The sequence below is a fragment of the Corvus brachyrhynchos genome, unplaced genomic scaffold (assembly GCF_000691975.1).
Source record: "Corvus brachyrhynchos isolate BGI_N302 unplaced genomic scaffold, ASM69197v1 scaffold115, whole genome shotgun sequence".
NCBI lineage: Eukaryota > Metazoa > Chordata > Aves > Passeriformes > Corvidae > Corvus > Corvus brachyrhynchos.
Genome location: NW_008239553.1, coordinates 8,754,010 through 8,770,874, shown reverse-complemented (window position 1 = coordinate 8,770,874; position 16,865 = coordinate 8,754,010). Strand labels below are relative to the sequence as shown.

Sequence of the window (16,865 nt, the reverse complement as noted above, 5' to 3'; positions counted from 1 at the left end):
ACACAAAAAAAGCCACTCTATTACTCCCCTTCTCAGCAGAATAGACGGTTGATAGTAAGCTGCAAAAAACCTCATGGGTCAATATAAAAGCAGTTTAATAAAGTAAAAGCAAAGGCCATGTGTGGAAGCAAAGGAAAAGAAAAGATTTGTTCTCTACTTCCCATCAGCAGGTGATGCTCAGGCACTTCCCAAGAAGGAAGCACAGCTTCAGAACAAGAAGCAGTTACTCCAGAATACAAACATCGTAAGTAACAAATGCCCTCCCTCCTTCTCCATTCTCTTAGGCTTTTACTGCTGAGCAGACATACATCATGGAATATCCCTTTGATCAGTTTGGGTCAGCTGTTCTATGTTCCCTCCCAAGACCATGCCCACCCACTGGCTACTGCTGAGGGGGGAATGTTGAGAGGCAGTCTTGGTGCGTGCGAGCACTGCTCAGCAGTAGCCACAATACTGGTGTGTTACCAACACCTTCCCAGCTGCCAGTGCAGAGCACAGCACTGAGAGCACTGCTGTGGGGAAAATGAACTCCAGCTCAGCCAGACCCCACACAGCATTCATGCCCGAAACCACTACAGGGCTTCTGTGCTTCTATTCTTACTTTGTTTGTCCTAAGCACCTGGCCTATCTGGTATAGCATGACGTATCTGGAATACTCCAACACAACACTGCATAGAAGTGCAGAAGGTACCATTTAAATATTTGATCTAAAGTAAAAAACTGGCAGATTTTCAACAGTCCATTTGACATATGGCAAAGTAATCAAATATGTGAGGAATACGTGCTCTAACTGGAGTTTAAGATACACCAATATAAACGAAAATTACTCAGGCTCCTTAGGGTCCCTGAGGCAACAGAATTCTAGAATTACCACACTTCCATATAAACTTAAAACACAAACAAAACCAAAACTATTACACCTTTGCTCTTCACTTGAGCCTTCTGTGTACCACAGAACACATATTTTTATCTTACTCAAAGTTTCTCTCTTCCCTCATTAATCTCCATCCTGACTATGGAACCAGTACTAAAAAACTCTTCAATCATAACAGTTTCAATATAAAAAAAAATATCTCTCATTAAGACACACAAATACCAGATTGCAAGGTCTATGGAAGGTCAAGAAAATGGCCACATGTTGGAAATATGTACATTGATCTCTCTCTTTTTACTTTTTTTACCTTCATTTCTGGAAGCACCATGAAGCTTCCCTCGCCAGCCTTTGATTTTTGTGAAATCGTTTGTCTTTCCTGTCCTGGAAACAAAAGGAAATCCACTATCTGGAAAAGAAGAAATCTAGCCTCAGTTTATGAACCAAGTTTGATTGTAATTAGTGTCATAGCAAACTCTGCTTATTCCTTTTCAGGGATAGGTGAACAGTAGCAAAATCAAAAGGTTTGAAGCAACTTGATTTTCACTTTTTTTTTAATTAACAGAGTATTTAACAAGGCCAAGCTTCCTGTAGAGTTCTGCTCTATGGCCGAGCATCTGCTATCCCATACAAAAAGTGTTTCCTTTATTTTCAGTTTTAATCTCCTTAGCAATGTGCAAAAGCAGTTGGCTCCAAGAGACTAATGGGCCAATGAACTAATTAGTAGGCTAAAATGGAACAGGCAGGTTTTGAGCTCATACTACAGCCTCACTCAGCAAGAAGAGTAATTTGATTCTCTCCCCTCAGTTGAGCCAACGACCTCTATGACACCTGCAGAAACTTGGTTTAACCTTCGGTGTTCTGACAAATTCAGATGAGTTTCAATTAGGGGCATGGACAGTGAATAACCACAGAAGGAAAACAGTAACATCTCTGTCAAGTTATGCATCAACTGTGGGAACTAAGATGGAATGTTACAATATTAACAGGGATCTGTGCGGCCATTTAACATATTGTTAGGCTAGAAATAATTGCACTGGACACTAAGCTGACTGAGGTCTTCTGAACTGAATCTTCCTCTCCTGCAGTGTAAACAATCTGAAATTCAACATCTGCCTCTACCAGCTCTTAAAAGCACTAGACTAAGAAAGACCTAAGTAATCAGAACATTACAGTGGGAGAAGCAGTTAAGTAGAAGGCAGATAAGTATATAAGATGGACTTTGTCCATCCAGTTCACTATTAAAAACAGTACCTAACAACAGTATGAGAATCATAGTCACAGTATAATGAGAAATCCACTTGTTTGGATACCAAGCAAGTTTAAAAAAGAACAATCAGTCACAACTCTTGTAATAAATAATTATCATGAAGTTATAGGGTAGCCCCTACATGGCATCTCAAGGTCTTCTGGAAAATTCTGATACTCAGCTCTGTTAAAAACAACTTTTTTTTTTTGTTTGGTATGTGAGCAACATCAGACAAATTCAGATTGCTTAAGCCTTTTCTGAGCAATTTGAGAGGTCAGTATAAAATAGATACTATTACTGGACCACAGCCATTCCAAAACGGCAACCCCAAACACAATCCAGCTGCAATTACTCAGGACTCCTTGCCCAGTAACCATGTAATGATCTAAGGAAGTTCTCCTATTTTGTCACTTTAGTTTTAATCTCTTTAGATACCAAGGTGAACTAAATAGCCCTTCTCTTCTTCTCATCACTGATAACAAAAAAGTGACACTTGAGATTACAGCAAATTCATATTCTACACACCTGGAGAATTGGGGTTGGTACCTGGATAGCTCCACAGAGAGTAATTTGAGTAGGAAAGTGGAAGCTGCACACCCAAATACTTCAAGTCGATGCTCATTGTTGGGTCCACAGAATTCAACTTCAGTCCCACTACAAGAAGCAAGCATCAGTAAATATCTCAATGCAGCAAGATGTTAGAAAAAAGAAAGTTAAGATATTTACTAAAAGATAAATCATTCAGGTACCACGGGCTTTTCTGGCATTCACCCACCATTTTAAGAGACTTGAAAAAAAGCATTAGTGCTATAACAGTTACACTGGATTTATAGCAGGTATAAATTAAAGAGCATTTTACACTATGGGAATTTGAGAAAAAAAATTGAATTACTTTTCATAGTTTTTTTGATTGCTACTGAAGTTTTCAAAGAAATTTATTAACCACAGTGCCAGTGTTGTAATAAATCTCATAATAAAACCTTTTGTCTGTTTTTCTGAAGAAGTCAGCACCATTTACATCTTTGAAGGCTAGAGTTACTCTCTGAACCGAACACAACTGACTGACACTTCATATCCCTAAGTTACCAAGCCTGCCAGCAGTACTTATACATCCCCGTTTGCACAGAGCTAAACTCATGCAAGAACACATACCAAGCATATATCAGTTTCAACCAGCAGTAAGAGACAACAAACCACATTTTAGGTCTGAAGAATGTGTGTGTGTTTGATTGACTGTTATGATATAAAAATGAGTTTAGACAGCAATTTCAGGACTCGGGTTAACAAATTCTCCAAAGCTCAGCACGTTACGGTTTTCCCCAGTCTTGGCGCTTCACAATAAAACAGCTTCCCCCCCCCAGCCCCCCCCCGAAACAGGTGGGAAAATGGCTATAAAGAAACTGAACAATCTCTGTTGTTATAGGCACTGTTGTTATAGGCACATTTGTGATGGCATCAACATGTTCCTTCACTAACAATCCCCAATACTCAAATGAAAGATTTACTTGGTAACAAAAGCTATCTTTGTCAATGGCAAAACAAATATAGATATAGAAATGCTGAGGAAAGCAAAAGCTAGGAAAATTGATATTGCACCTTCTCAGAAAATATTGTTACACTGAATTAAAGAAATCACTGTCTATCAAATTCAGCTCACAGCTGGGAGCTGAGAACATCTGTTTTGATCTTTAGCTATAGAAACTTACAAATGTTGCTCCTGTTGCCCACAAGTTTGAAATGAATACATTAAATGTATGCATCTTGAAACTGAAAATGTATGACTTGACAAGGCTCAAGAAACAAAGTAGTGTTTGCATGTACAGTAGAAACCTTGTGCTAGCTGTACATGTTTATGTTCACAAGTGGAAACACAGTGACCAGATTACTAGCAGCTTGAAAACGATTGACATGAAACAAATCTCAGGCAGGGTGGTTTAAACAGATACTGTTATCAAAGACAGTCTAGTGAGATGTAATTTTCATATCTACATAGGGAAAATGAGAAGCAAGTCAATCTGGCATTTTGTATAAAAACATGTCAACTGACAAATGTCAAGATGCCAACCATTTCTTTTCTCTACTCAAGTACAATGGAAAGAGTAGAGAGTTTATTTTTCTTCGCACTCCTTTCTGTCACCTGCAAAATCAAGCCTATCTTTGTTTTACACTCAAAAATAAGAACATCACGCATGCACAATATCTATTATTTCAGTTCAGAATCATGAAATAAAAAACACTGAGACAAAACCCAAGAGCGATGAGTCCAAGAAGTGCAACGTCTAACGACGGCAGACAGTATGAACAGAGTACGAACAGTAACAGTTAAGTATTATGTCAGTAAAGACATCCCCATACACAATAGGTGAACTATCACTTTTTAAAATTTCTATCATCTCCAGAGCCTTGCTAAATTTCAGTTGCTGTAAGCAAACAGTAGCAAATGAAGAACTTTAAGAACTCTCTCCTCTCCATCAGCTGCAGCTGATTAATCTGAAATATGAAACATGGCAACAGTGCCGTCAATTTTCAAGAATATAATCAGGGATTCAAATTAGCTCAGATAAAAGAAGCATCCCATTGCATTTGCAATGCTCCAGCAGGAGCTTTCCTTTTAACACACTTACGTTGGATTTCCTTCTTTCTGAAGCATCTTCCTGCAATTCTGCCTCTAAGATGTAGACAGCCTCGATTACCCTGTTATTAACTTCACAGATCAAGAGCAATTGTGGGGCTCAGGTACAGCTTCAACATTTCATTAGTGAATCTCAAAAAGAATCTTAAACTTCTCAACTACACTGCTGAGAATCAAAACCAGAGTTAACATCAAAACTGCTATGTCTGTTCCTTCCACAATCTCAAATCTGCAAGGTAAGAGATCTGTAACTATTTGGTAGATGAAGGTAATCTGGAGAAAGTCTGGTTCCTTGTTCACATGCAGCAGATGAAGTCTAACAACGAAAGTATTCATATTGTAATTCACTTTACAGCCTGATCAGACTACATCTATTGTAGTAACCTCTTGCTGCCAATAGTTTTCCCATATCTTCTTTTCCCTCTAAAAATTAGAAGCTGTGGTTCATCTCCATCACTGCTGAATTGCAATTTCACTATTTAACAGGCTCAGCAGATTACCATCCAACACTGGAAATGATGGTCATAACCACGCAAGAAAATCAAAATTTTTCAGATGTCTCTTTCTTAGCCTAATGCTTGACATTTCTTGTCCATTTTGTAGTATCTCTGAACTGCTCAAAACCCTTCAGAGGGCAACTCACACTTCAGCTGGAGAAAAAGCATGTGGGTTGTACATGTTCCCAGCTGCAGGATCATCTCATAGGTAAAACAGCCCTCACTAGTGCTGTACTTGCCAATCTATCCATGGTTGCCAACACACTGTAATTTTATGATACTTTCTTGGGTAAAGGTAACACCTAGGAGGTCCACAATAAAATCCTAAAAAGGCTTAACATTGCTAGTTCTCATCATACCCCATGCATAAACCATTCAAGATAATCCAATGTTCTTCACCACAGAAGCTCTGTGAGGGCCCAGAACAGCTCGTATCATAGTCAAGATCAGTACCTGGAGTCTCAGTCCCTACAGTATTACAGTTATGTGTTTGAAACACTCAGTGCCAGAACCTCAGGAGTATGAAGTACAACACTTCCATGTGTATCAATAATTTCATCACCTGCTCTGATGCCTATGTTAATGCCATTGGTCTCAGGACTACTATTGCTGATGTCTTTCAACATCATCAGTAGAAAGAACACGAAGCTCCACTCTGTGGATCCTTGACTTTCCTCCATCTACCTCAAGATAACATTGCATATAAATAGATCACAAACTGCAAGTACCTCAGCTTGGCCCTTTTACATGGCTAGGGAACAGGATGAATAGGGACTCAAAGAAATTAGGACCCAAAACACAGTAAATGTCTTAGTTAAGTGTTCCTGGATCTCTAGCTATTCTAGTACCAGGAAATGCCTACTTTTATGAAGGAGTAAAACCAACTCCATCTGCTTTCAACCAGGTTTACATCATTACAAAACAGGCACTGTTGGAAGGCTCAGCAACTTTTGCAAGAGGCACATAACATGCAGACTCTTGCTCTCCTGTTGGAGAGTCATGATTCACCTTTTGACACCTCCAAATTTTCTAGTTTGCAACAGAAATGTGTGCAAATGAAAAGATAGGTCCCAGCTTTATTAGGCATATACAGTATTGGCACCAGTAGGAAATTATCAGCTCAGTATGACTAAGTGTAATGATCAACCAGGTGCAGCAGTATGTACACCACCACTCCACCACTTACCTTCCTGAAGGCTAGGATGTATTACTTGTTTATGCCTCAAGGTCTTCAGCTCTTCCATCAACTCCTTTTCCAGTACTTGTATCCTTGCTTGACAATCTACTCAAAAAATAAGAGAACATAGAAAAAACATTTGCCATGCAAAAAAACTGACTTCATTATTAATTTTTCAGTGTATCTTTACAAATTCCCTTATTGCAGGGAAGAGCCACTCACAAAAAAAAAAAAAAAGTACCTGGATCACTTGTAGTCGACAGGGGAGCCTGAAGATTCTGTGATTCTTCTCCACCAGCTCTATCAACAGTGTTAATGTCAAGAGCTTCCTACATACATGAAGAGCCTTGAGTAAGTTAAGATACCTTAAAACACTTAGATGCAAACTAAGCCACATCAAATATCACCAAATTACTCAAAACATGAGACTGTTTCATAAATAAGCATGCATTTTTTTTATACAGAACTCTAAGTTCCACTACTTTTTCCTAAGCTGCAAGAAGAAGACAATGTTATAAGTAACACAGGGTCAAAATACGAACAGATTTGGAAAGAGGCCACAAAACTCCAAACTCAGGTTAAAAGAACATATAACTTCAGCTTGTAAGCACAAAGGGCTTTAAAAGGTTTTTGGATTTTACTCACAACAGTGAGATTTTACCTTTGATGCAAAGGACACAAAAAGAACACCATCAACATCTTCAAGGTCCGGTTTAACATCTGGAAGGATACTGCCAGGCCCCAGAGAAGTGTTCTTGCTCGTTACTACAGTTTTCCCTATACCTTTAGGTGGTCGACCAGCCTTGGAAATTTTCAGTTTCCGTGGCCTTCCTCTTTTATTTGTAACTGATGATAAGGTGGTTTGGTTGTTACCAGAGCCTTTGAGGGACATAGGGTTCTTCAGTATCCCAGGCCTTTTTCTGCCACACATCTCCTTATCCGGAAAGTCACAACTTACTGAGCCCCTGAGATTAAAATTAGGTGATTTGGATACAGCCCACTGGGCCGCTCCGATTGAACAGTATTTCTGTGACATTTTACTCCCAGGAGATTCTTTTTTCATAACTAACTCCTCAGGCACAGGGACTGTGCCTGAGCAGGAGTCTTTGTGATTTTCAGAACACATGGGCAAGGAATCCAGGACTGCACCCAAAGGTGATTTCTCCTTTTTGCAAGAGGAAAGCATGGTCTGGGGCAGCTCAGATATCTTCACTGTACTCTTTGTGACTGCACAAGGTTCCAAATAGACCACAGGCATCTTACCACTATCCAGTTTTAACATTTTTGCTTTGGCAACGCCTGAAGGACTGGTTAGCATACGCTTCCTAGACCTGAATTCTCCATCAATTCCATCTGTTTCATGGCGTCTCATTAGGTGTTTTTGTACAATGGGATCATCATCCTCAGTGTTGGAATACTCATCAGTTTCTTCATCTGTGTCTTCCTGTTTCACAGTTATTTCTTGTGTGCAAATATTTGACCCGTAGTCATAGTCATCTACTGGCTCCTCTTTAACGACTACATTGAAGTGTCCATTTGGGTCCAGTGGAGATGCCACACGGGAATTGCTTTCGTAACTGCTAGCAATGGAACTGGGGTGGGAGGGAGGGGACAAAACCAAAACACAACGTAAGATCTTTATGAAATCTCCTTCACCACAATTCCGCCATCTCCCATAATCCTTTGTTACATATTGTAAAAAGCTTCCAAAATGCTCCCAGACATAAGTCTGCTAAATAAGCTGTCACTTACAAGCGTATGTTTTTAGAAGTAAACACTCAAGAAACCCCAAGAAGTTGCCATTATTAAGAACAATCCAACTTCTTATCTGAAGGCAGCAGCACAACTTCCTTCCTTGCGAATATCAGGGTGACATTTGCACTTTTTCCTCTTTTACTCAGCATGAACTCACGATAAGCTGTCATATTTGAAATGCTCAAGAAGTGGCCTTAGTTTGCTGTGTATCTCGTTAAGACACTAAAGCCATTGTGCTTGCAAGTAAGAAGCCAAGTGAGCCCTTAATGCACCAAAATTTTAGTTAATGCATGCTGAAGCCACATACTGACAACTCCTAAATTCAACTGTTATTTGAACACTTACAGAATACTAATATCCTACTGAATCCTGCTGCATTTTCCACTAGGTCTGAGTACTAACCTAACCAGAATTCCAAATAGCATGCATTAGATAGTGAAGACTAACAGTACAGGCAGCTACACTCTGATGATGGGCTTCTCTGAGGGCCAGACACATCACTCAAAGAACTACAGTCACCAGTTTTGTTTAGTGTATCAGAACCCAGCTCCTTGTCATAAGAGAAAACTGCTAAGGTATGAAGCCAGAAACTCACATCCAGAATAGAACTCAGAAAAAAAGGTCAGGACTTATTTACTCCATGTATCACACAGTATTCCGATAATACCTTAAAATTGATTGTATGATACATTGCATATAATTTTAATTACATTAAATTATTATTGTCAATTTCATGGTATTAAAATGTTATTAAAAGTAAAATTCTTCATTAATGATGAAAATTTCAAATAAAATTTAACATAACTGTAGTACTAATATATTATATAGAGTGAATATTACTTTACATATATTGGATGTATATATGTATGTGTGTATATTTTATCATTAATATTATCCACCCCTCCCCCTTTAAAGTGCTATGCTCCGTTGAACCCACAGCTGGAATCAAGAAAGGGGAAAAGAAGTGGTTCCTTCCAGTGTAGACTGAGGACATACTTAAGGGAGAAAAGCTGGGACACAGGGAGCTGGGAGTATTCCCCTCATGAAGAAAGACTGCAGTATTTAAACAGGGCGCTGACAGTCAAGATACAGATTTATATATTTACATATGAAATTCTAAAGAACAAGAGAAGCCATCTAGAAAACTTGCTGCAACTCATAAGGACACTAAGTAACCAGCATTAAGCTTAAGTAAAAACATGACTTGTGAGGGAACAGCAGGCAGCAGGAAAGTAGATACCCGTCCTGTTTTGTCTACTGTTTTCTCTGGACAGTGAGTTGTCTATTAGAAATTTTCTAGCCTTCATTTAATTAATAATGTGAAATGTAAGATTAAAAAGCTTTTCTCGGTCAGTGAGTTTACCGTGAAAGAAATGCAGACAGACTACTTATAGGTTATTGGCAGCTGAAAATCCAGCCACAATACTAAGCTAAGAGGTTGATTCAGTACAGCTGATCCACAATTAAAGTAAATATAGTTTAGACGCATCAGCTCTGCTACCTTAAAATTCTTGAAAATAAAAAGGCAAAAAACCCTAGCAAACTTGCAAGCCACAAATAAATTTCTCATCTGAGTTTTACTGTTTCCAGTTGGAAGCCCAGTAAAGCCTGGACTTCTCTAGTAATTTTCCTTTATTACAAGGTGTGTACATGCAAGCTAAGGATCACGTTTCTATTAGGGATCTGGACAGTATCCAAACCAAAAAACCATGCTGTAACACTGAAACTTCTAGACAAAAACATTGTTTTATTCTGCATAATGCAACCATAAGCCAGGTGGTGACAAGCGTGAGGTATGACCCATGCATGTATATGCACGAGAAGATACGGGATTTGCACAAAATGCTGTTTTTAAATTCTGATGCAATAACCACCTTCTCAAAGAATAAAAAAGTTGCTTTTTAACACTGAAGCAATTTCATCTGGCCCTTAGTTTGTAAAGTTACCGGTAACATAAGTAGTCACAGAAACTTCTCTTCCTCTAATCTATGGGAAGATGAATCAAAGTTTGTCCTCTCAAAATACTGAACTTAATCCAAGATCAGGTAAAAACGGTGAAACAGTGTCTTAACTAGCTCTTTCTTCATCTGATATGGAATGATGCTCATATTTAAACCAACTTTCTTATAGCCCAAGTAATGTATTTTGCACCCTTGCAATATGACAACAAAAGAAGAGAAATTGCCTTTTTGGCGTTTTCCAGATTAAAAACCATTAAGATGCTCATTCTTTGACAGTACCAAGACACTTTTTTTTTGTAGGTACATCATTTTAAAATACACTCAGGAGGAGTTGGAGGGGGAATCTGATTTCTTGTGGAATTAATCTAGCAATCTATGGCAGAGGTTTGAAGGATAATCACTTTCCTTCTTCTCCCAAAACAAAGGCAAGAAAGGAAAAAAACCGAACTGTCAAGACTAAGCACAAGACAACTAAATTAGAATAACAAGAGTACTGGAGCATTAAAAATCCCACAGATTTTTTATTTTTGAAGAAGGAAATTCAAAAGACCTTGGAAAGGAGAAAGAGTACATTAGCCTGTAAGACCTAAGAACCAGTAAAGTTTGTTTGTGGTACCTTCCATGGCCTAAACATCTGAGTGTGTCCAGGCATAAGCATTTCTATAGAAGTATCCACAACTCAAACATTTGTTTTCTTTACAACACATCTAATTAAACTAAACATACTATCAGACCACAGAAGCAGGAGGGAAAGAACCCACATAATACTGTGGATAAAGAAAATAGTCCTTTATTTCTGAAGTCCTCTAATAACTCAGGATTAAAATTACTCTTCGATATATGCAACCTTTAACGTGGTTCTATTCTCAAAAACGCCAGAAGAATTGAGTATTGGTGGGGAGTATCACCCTCAACAGCACTAGGAACTCCACTTCTTTCACAGAGGATTATCTGACAGGTAGCAGTTTCCAACTTGCTTCTCACTCAAATCTAAGCTCAGCAAAAATCACTACCCTGCCTAAAAGCAAGATAGTGCCTATCAAGTACTACTAAGAGCTTGCCCACCACAAAAAAACCCATACTGCCCAGACTTCGTTAATATGTAAATATTAATGTGTTTGGTTTGAGAAAGAAAAATGCCACACTCTCAGCGCTGTCCTTGAAAGGCTGATATATATCTAAACTCAACCGTATGGCATGAAAACACTGTGAACAGATTCAGAAGAAAGAAGGAGAACTAATATTCTGAAAAACTCCAGCACTTACAAAGATACTGTCACCATTTCTTGGATAAGATCAATTTTCTCTTTCCAAGTAAAGAATTTGACTTTTTCACACAGATTACAAGAACATGTAACAAAAAGCTGGACAATGCTTGAAAGTAGTTCTAGGACAGTAGTATCATTTATTCATCAAGTGGCAGGTGCTTCCAAGCCAGACAACAGAAAGATCTTTTGCAGCCTTTTCCTGTCTGCGCAGCTTTTAGCACTTTTCAGAGATCAACTGCCTAGGAGGCAGAACCAGAGAAGGAATCTAACGTGCTCTGCACCAAAAGAAATTAAATCTGCCAACTTGCATCAGCTATTTTTAAGGAAGGTCGTTGAGTCCTTAAAACAATGCTTTTTATTCCTTGGGAATAAATAGTTCTCAAAAAAATTTGCTTCAATGACCCTCTCCAGGCAAATGAAATATCACTATGAAAGCAAAATAAAGCTGACAATAATTATTTTCTGAGTTTTACTTCCAATATGCAAAGTTATCCAAACCCTTCTCCATGGTCTTAGGAACTAAAAAAAGCCCATCCTCTCTGTAATTGGTGTATTTTCAGTATTTAAGATGGCTTAGAACAGCATTTTTTTGAGAATGAAATAAGTCTAGAAGACCTTCTTTCTAATAGACTGACACACGAAAATACTGCAAAAGAAAGGCCTGGGCACTCTAGAACTCAAAACTAGTCTAGTACTCTTAAGAATTATTACAAATAAACTCAATAAAGTGCCAAAGTATGGATAACTTCGTAATTTGAAGTTTTTCTCAAGTTACTCAAAAGTTACTCAAAAGGCAAGGAGATCCTTCTTGCCAGACAAAAAAACAATTGAGGGAACCTCTATCCTCTCTAAAACACACCGCAATTGTATAGTAATACAGCCTTTGTATAATACAGTTGTACAGTAATACAAATACAATTACATCACAAATATAACTTTTCTCCTGTAAGAACTGACCTCTAATTTCACCATTAACCATTAACATCATCCTGATATCCTGCAGTTAAATTATTCTCTTGTGTACTGGTCTATGAAGGTTGCTTTTGTCACTACATCTTTGGCAGATTAAGCCTGGTATTTTAACAAAGTGACATGAAGCAACATGGCAGAAAAGAAACCTCTATTTTTTTCAGTCATTTCTTTGCATTCAAAGTATCTCTACATGCACATTAACTATTCACTAAGCCTGCTCTCTTCTATTGCTTGGATTTTCATAACTAAGTGAAAGTGCAGTAAAATAATAGGTTTTGCCAGGCTTGCTTTAGAAAAACCAAGTTATTCTGAAGTACTTCCCTTACCTCACAGCAAGTATGAGGCAACTGACTACGAACAGGCAGGCTACCTCATACTTCTTCATGGAATAAAAGAATTCACACCAAGCAGTTATTGATAAAACAGTGGCTTGCTGCCAGTTACAACTGCCTTGCAGCAATCCCTACATGTGCCCAACCTAAATACCCACACACCATTCACTTTCACTAATGAAAACTGAAGCTATAGATAGAGACAGCACGTCACAGTGGTGAGCAACCCTAAAAGCAAAGGCAGTGTTTTGATAACTGCAATGTGCTGTCTAAAACGCTGAAAAAATTAATTTAGCCTTCTAAAATGCTAAGAGGGTTAAAAGAAATCCCTCGGTGCTTCTCAACAACAGGAGCTAAAGCAACACAGAAAATAATACTGAACTCTTGCATTCCTCAGACGCCTTAGATAGTCAAGACTGATACATGACTGAGCAAAGAAAAGCTTCTAGTAATATTAACTGTTCTGCCATTTCAGGTCATGCAACCTTTAGCTGTAAACCTGTACACTGAACATCCTGTTATTTATTTACAAAACATCCCACTTAACCAGCGGTTGTACTAAAAATGCAGTGTTAACCCACCTTTCAGAGACTTCTTGTTTTAGCTTTGGCATAACACCTGAAGGCAGGTCACTGTCCAGGAGACCCAGGAAGTCTCCTTCTGCATTAAAGGACTCTTTATCCAGCTCAACGTCTGATGGGTTTTGACCAATGAATGAAGAATCTAAACTTCTCTGATGCACTTCTAATGCATCGACTTCAGCAGGGTGACCACAAATGGCAGGAGTGCTAAAAACATCACCTCCTACCAATTCTAAGTTGCTGTTCTGTTTCACATCACGCTGAGGTCGACTATTCAGCCCATCATCTCTGAACCCTTTAGCAAAAGGATTGTAATCTATTTTCAGCTGGGTAATCTGGATGTTCTGGTAGGCTGTAACTGCGAAGAATTCTGTCTGTGGAAAGGTAAACGTATGGACATCAGGGCCATTAAGCTGAATGACTTCTGTGGCTTTGTTTGCAGGCACCAGGTGAAGTCGTGGCAGATAACGGTGCATAGAATGCAAAATTATGTGACCTTCCTGGTCCAGGGTATTGTTGGTAAGTTTTAGTTTGTAGAAGGATACTGGCTGGTGCATCCAGAACTGGCCAGTGGAAGGGGATTCTGGATGAATAAACACTCGCCCTAGAACATGTGGTTCTGCCTTTCCACTGGGCTCCCACCAACGGCCATTCCATTTGTATCGGTGATTGTCCACAGGGGATATGTCCATGACCAGGATGTATTTCTGACTGGAATTCAGCCCTGTAATCCAGTATCGGCAGTACGGAAACATGCGCCTCCCCTGCTTCGTCAGGATCATCTCTGTGTTACGATGGTAGAATTCATTCCACATGTTGTTGTTATCTAGGGTGACAGTGATGCCCCCTGAGACACAGTCAGCTGGGAGGCAGGTCTTGACTCTGGGTTTGACTGGAGTTGATACACTGCTGGCGAGAGCACAGGCATCACTGTTTGCTACGAGGATTCCTTGGTCAGCTTTTCCATTTCCCTGCTGTTGTTTCAAGATGACAAAGAAAGCAGGCGCTACACCAGACACAGTCCCACCATCCCGGCTAGCCAGGACAATCTGCTGTTTCTCCATGATGAGCACTCTCACAAGCTCTCAAACCAAATGCAAATGCTACAGAGTTCTGATAATCTTTTATGTGTGCTCACCATTCTGGAAGAAAAGAAAAATACAGTTAAAACTACTCCAACACAGCCTAAAAAAGTAATTAAGTCACGTAAGATATCCTTTTTGCAATAGCTCTCCACATTAAGAACTTAAAAAAATAATCAGTACTGTAAAACACAGTACAATCAGGGTGTAACAAATCAAGGCTGCATGTGTGTATATAATTTTGACCATACAGACATGGGGGCTATGACACCTTTAAATTGCTTTTTCATATAGGCTTTGCAACATCAGAACTCCTTACTTTGCTTGGTATTTCTATGCAATCTGTTCTGACATTACCTCTACTCTGCAGATCATTCGCTTAACAACATCAGGCAAAACATGCAGGAGTTTTCATGAGAACGAATGGCATATTTCTGACACAACGGCGAAAGTCTTGCCAGAAAGAAGAGTTCCCTGAGGTCTCCAACTTGTCAAAAATTTAAAGGGAGAAAGGAAAAAGGAAAGTTAAAAACATTTTCTCTGAATTTCTTTATTGAAATCATTTAAGTTTGTGTTTGGAATTTCTTTGCTTACATCCCCCACCAACCCCAAGAACTTCTAATTGCCTGTCAAGGGCAGAGAGAAAAAGAAGGGACAAAATACTTCAAATGGATAAGCTTTGGCGAAAGACACAAGCTAACCCCCAAAAGGCCATGCAGCTAAGATTAAATGGACAAATGTGAAGCATTGGGCTGCCTTAGCTTCCTTTATCTTCTCAATTATGGAAATAATTTAAATCAAACAAAAAAACATTTGTACCGTTATGATTAACATAATCACTGTTTAGGGAACTAAGGAAGTTACTTTTATCTGCATATACACAATTCCACCTTTGTGTGTCTACCTCCCAAGTTAAGGATTACGTCAACACTGTAACAAAAGATCATAAACTACTTCATTTTTCAAATAGCCTGTATATTTCTCTATGTGAAAATTTAAAATATGCACTTCTGGTAACTCACAAGAATCCTATTTCCACATCCAGATGTTTGTATTTTGATCCTTATTGTATGTGGAATACAACACTGACAAAAAATGATTGGTTCTTATATCAAGTATCTAGCTGGTGGGAACCAGAGACCAAAATTAATCACCACTGCTAAAAGCTGAGATACATCCCAGTGTCCTGAGGGAATTGGCTGATGTGCCAAGCCACTCTCCATAATATTCAAGAAATCATGGTAGTCAGGTGAAGTCCCAGGTGACTGGAAAAAGGGAAATACTGCATCCATTTTTTAAAAAGGGGTAGAAAGAAGTATTCTAGGAACTACTAACCTGCCTGGGAAGATCATAGAACAGATCCTCCTAGAAGCTATGCTAAGGTGCATGGAGGACAGAGGTAATTTGGGCCAGCCAGCACAGCTTCACCAAGGACAAGCCCTGCCTGACCAACCCAGTGGCCTTCCACAACAGAGTGACTGCACTGGTGGACAACGGAGGAGTTACAGATGTTCTCTATCTGGACTTCCATAAAGCCTTTGAAACAGTCCCCACAAAGTTCTCTTCAAATTGGACAGAAATGGATTTGATGGCTGGACTGTTTGGTCCCATCCAGAGGGTAGTGATCAACAGCTCAGAGTCCCAGGGGACATTAGTGACAAGTGGTGTCCCTCAGAGGTCCATAATGGCAAGGTAAGTGAAGCTAACATTTGTATAGTAAACATACAGTCAGAAAGTGAGTTCACATTAATGCTGTGCAGTATGCACCAGAACCGTATTGGCTCATAAAGGAAACACACTATCAAAGGGTTTTCAGACATGGTTTAAGATATGTGGAACATCTGTAGCTTTAGATTTACTTGATTACTTCAAATTTACTGGATTAAATTATCTTACTTAAGACATACCAGAAAAAAAATGACAAAAAACTTCAACAACCATGCATTTAGCTAAAATTCTATGCATATAAAGACCTACAGAGTAACAGTTCCTCTTCTCCAACACCTAAAGTTCTTACGTTATACCGCTGCATCTATTTCTACTGCAGGCACCACGCACAGTATCAAGTCAGTCTGAGACATGCGAGGTTAAAATATTATTATGTGCAATTAGAGTCATCAAAATCTACATTATTTCACCACTAGTATGGTCTGTTACCAGAAAGCAGTTTCATACATTTTATTACATCTGGTGACACACAGTAGCCTGTTTCACTATAGCACGTAGACTCTAAACCAGTATTTCAGGGGAAACACGTGTATTTGTGAAAGCTAAAGTTCTAAACAGCTTCAGAGATTTCTCTACACGCAGACCTTGTACTTGAGAAGCAGCAGCCAAAACCACTCACAAGCCGCACTGAGACCCGCCAAAAGCGGGACGACACTCAGACGCGAGAGCGTCCTTCTCAAACAAACAAACAGCCCAACTCCCCACCCGGCCACCGGGACGCGGCTCCGCGCACGGCACTCCGGGGCGGACGGGCACCAGG

General features: G+C 39.2%; 1 protein-coding gene across 8 annotated transcripts in view; it reads right to left on the bottom strand.

The window, feature by feature from the left end:
- MGA (MGA, MAX dimerization protein) overlaps window positions 1-16,865 on the bottom strand; it is a 58,358-nt gene that overhangs the window by 34,123 nt on the left and 7,370 nt on the right. For 3 of the 8 annotated variants that reach the window (XM_017741825.1, XM_017741826.1, XM_017741824.1), the window contains 7 exons: window positions 14,735-14,864; window positions 13,296-14,437; window positions 7,088-8,018; window positions 6,668-6,755; window positions 6,436-6,531; window positions 2,646-2,774; window positions 1,182-1,280 (listed from right to left, as the gene is read on the bottom strand). In XM_017741825.1, the coding sequence (XP_017597314.1) occupies window positions 1,182-1,280; window positions 2,646-2,774; window positions 6,436-6,531; window positions 6,668-6,755; window positions 7,088-8,018; window positions 13,296-14,359 (2,407 nt within the window). In that variant the 5' untranslated portion in view covers window positions 14,360-14,437; window positions 14,735-14,864. Of the gene's footprint in view, window positions 1-1,181; window positions 1,281-2,645; window positions 2,775-6,435; window positions 6,532-6,667; window positions 6,756-7,087; window positions 8,019-13,295; window positions 14,438-14,734; window positions 16,845-16,865 lie in introns of those variants that run through there. The other 5 variants (XM_017741823.1, XM_017741828.1, XM_017741827.1 and 2 more) reach the window with 2 other exon arrangements.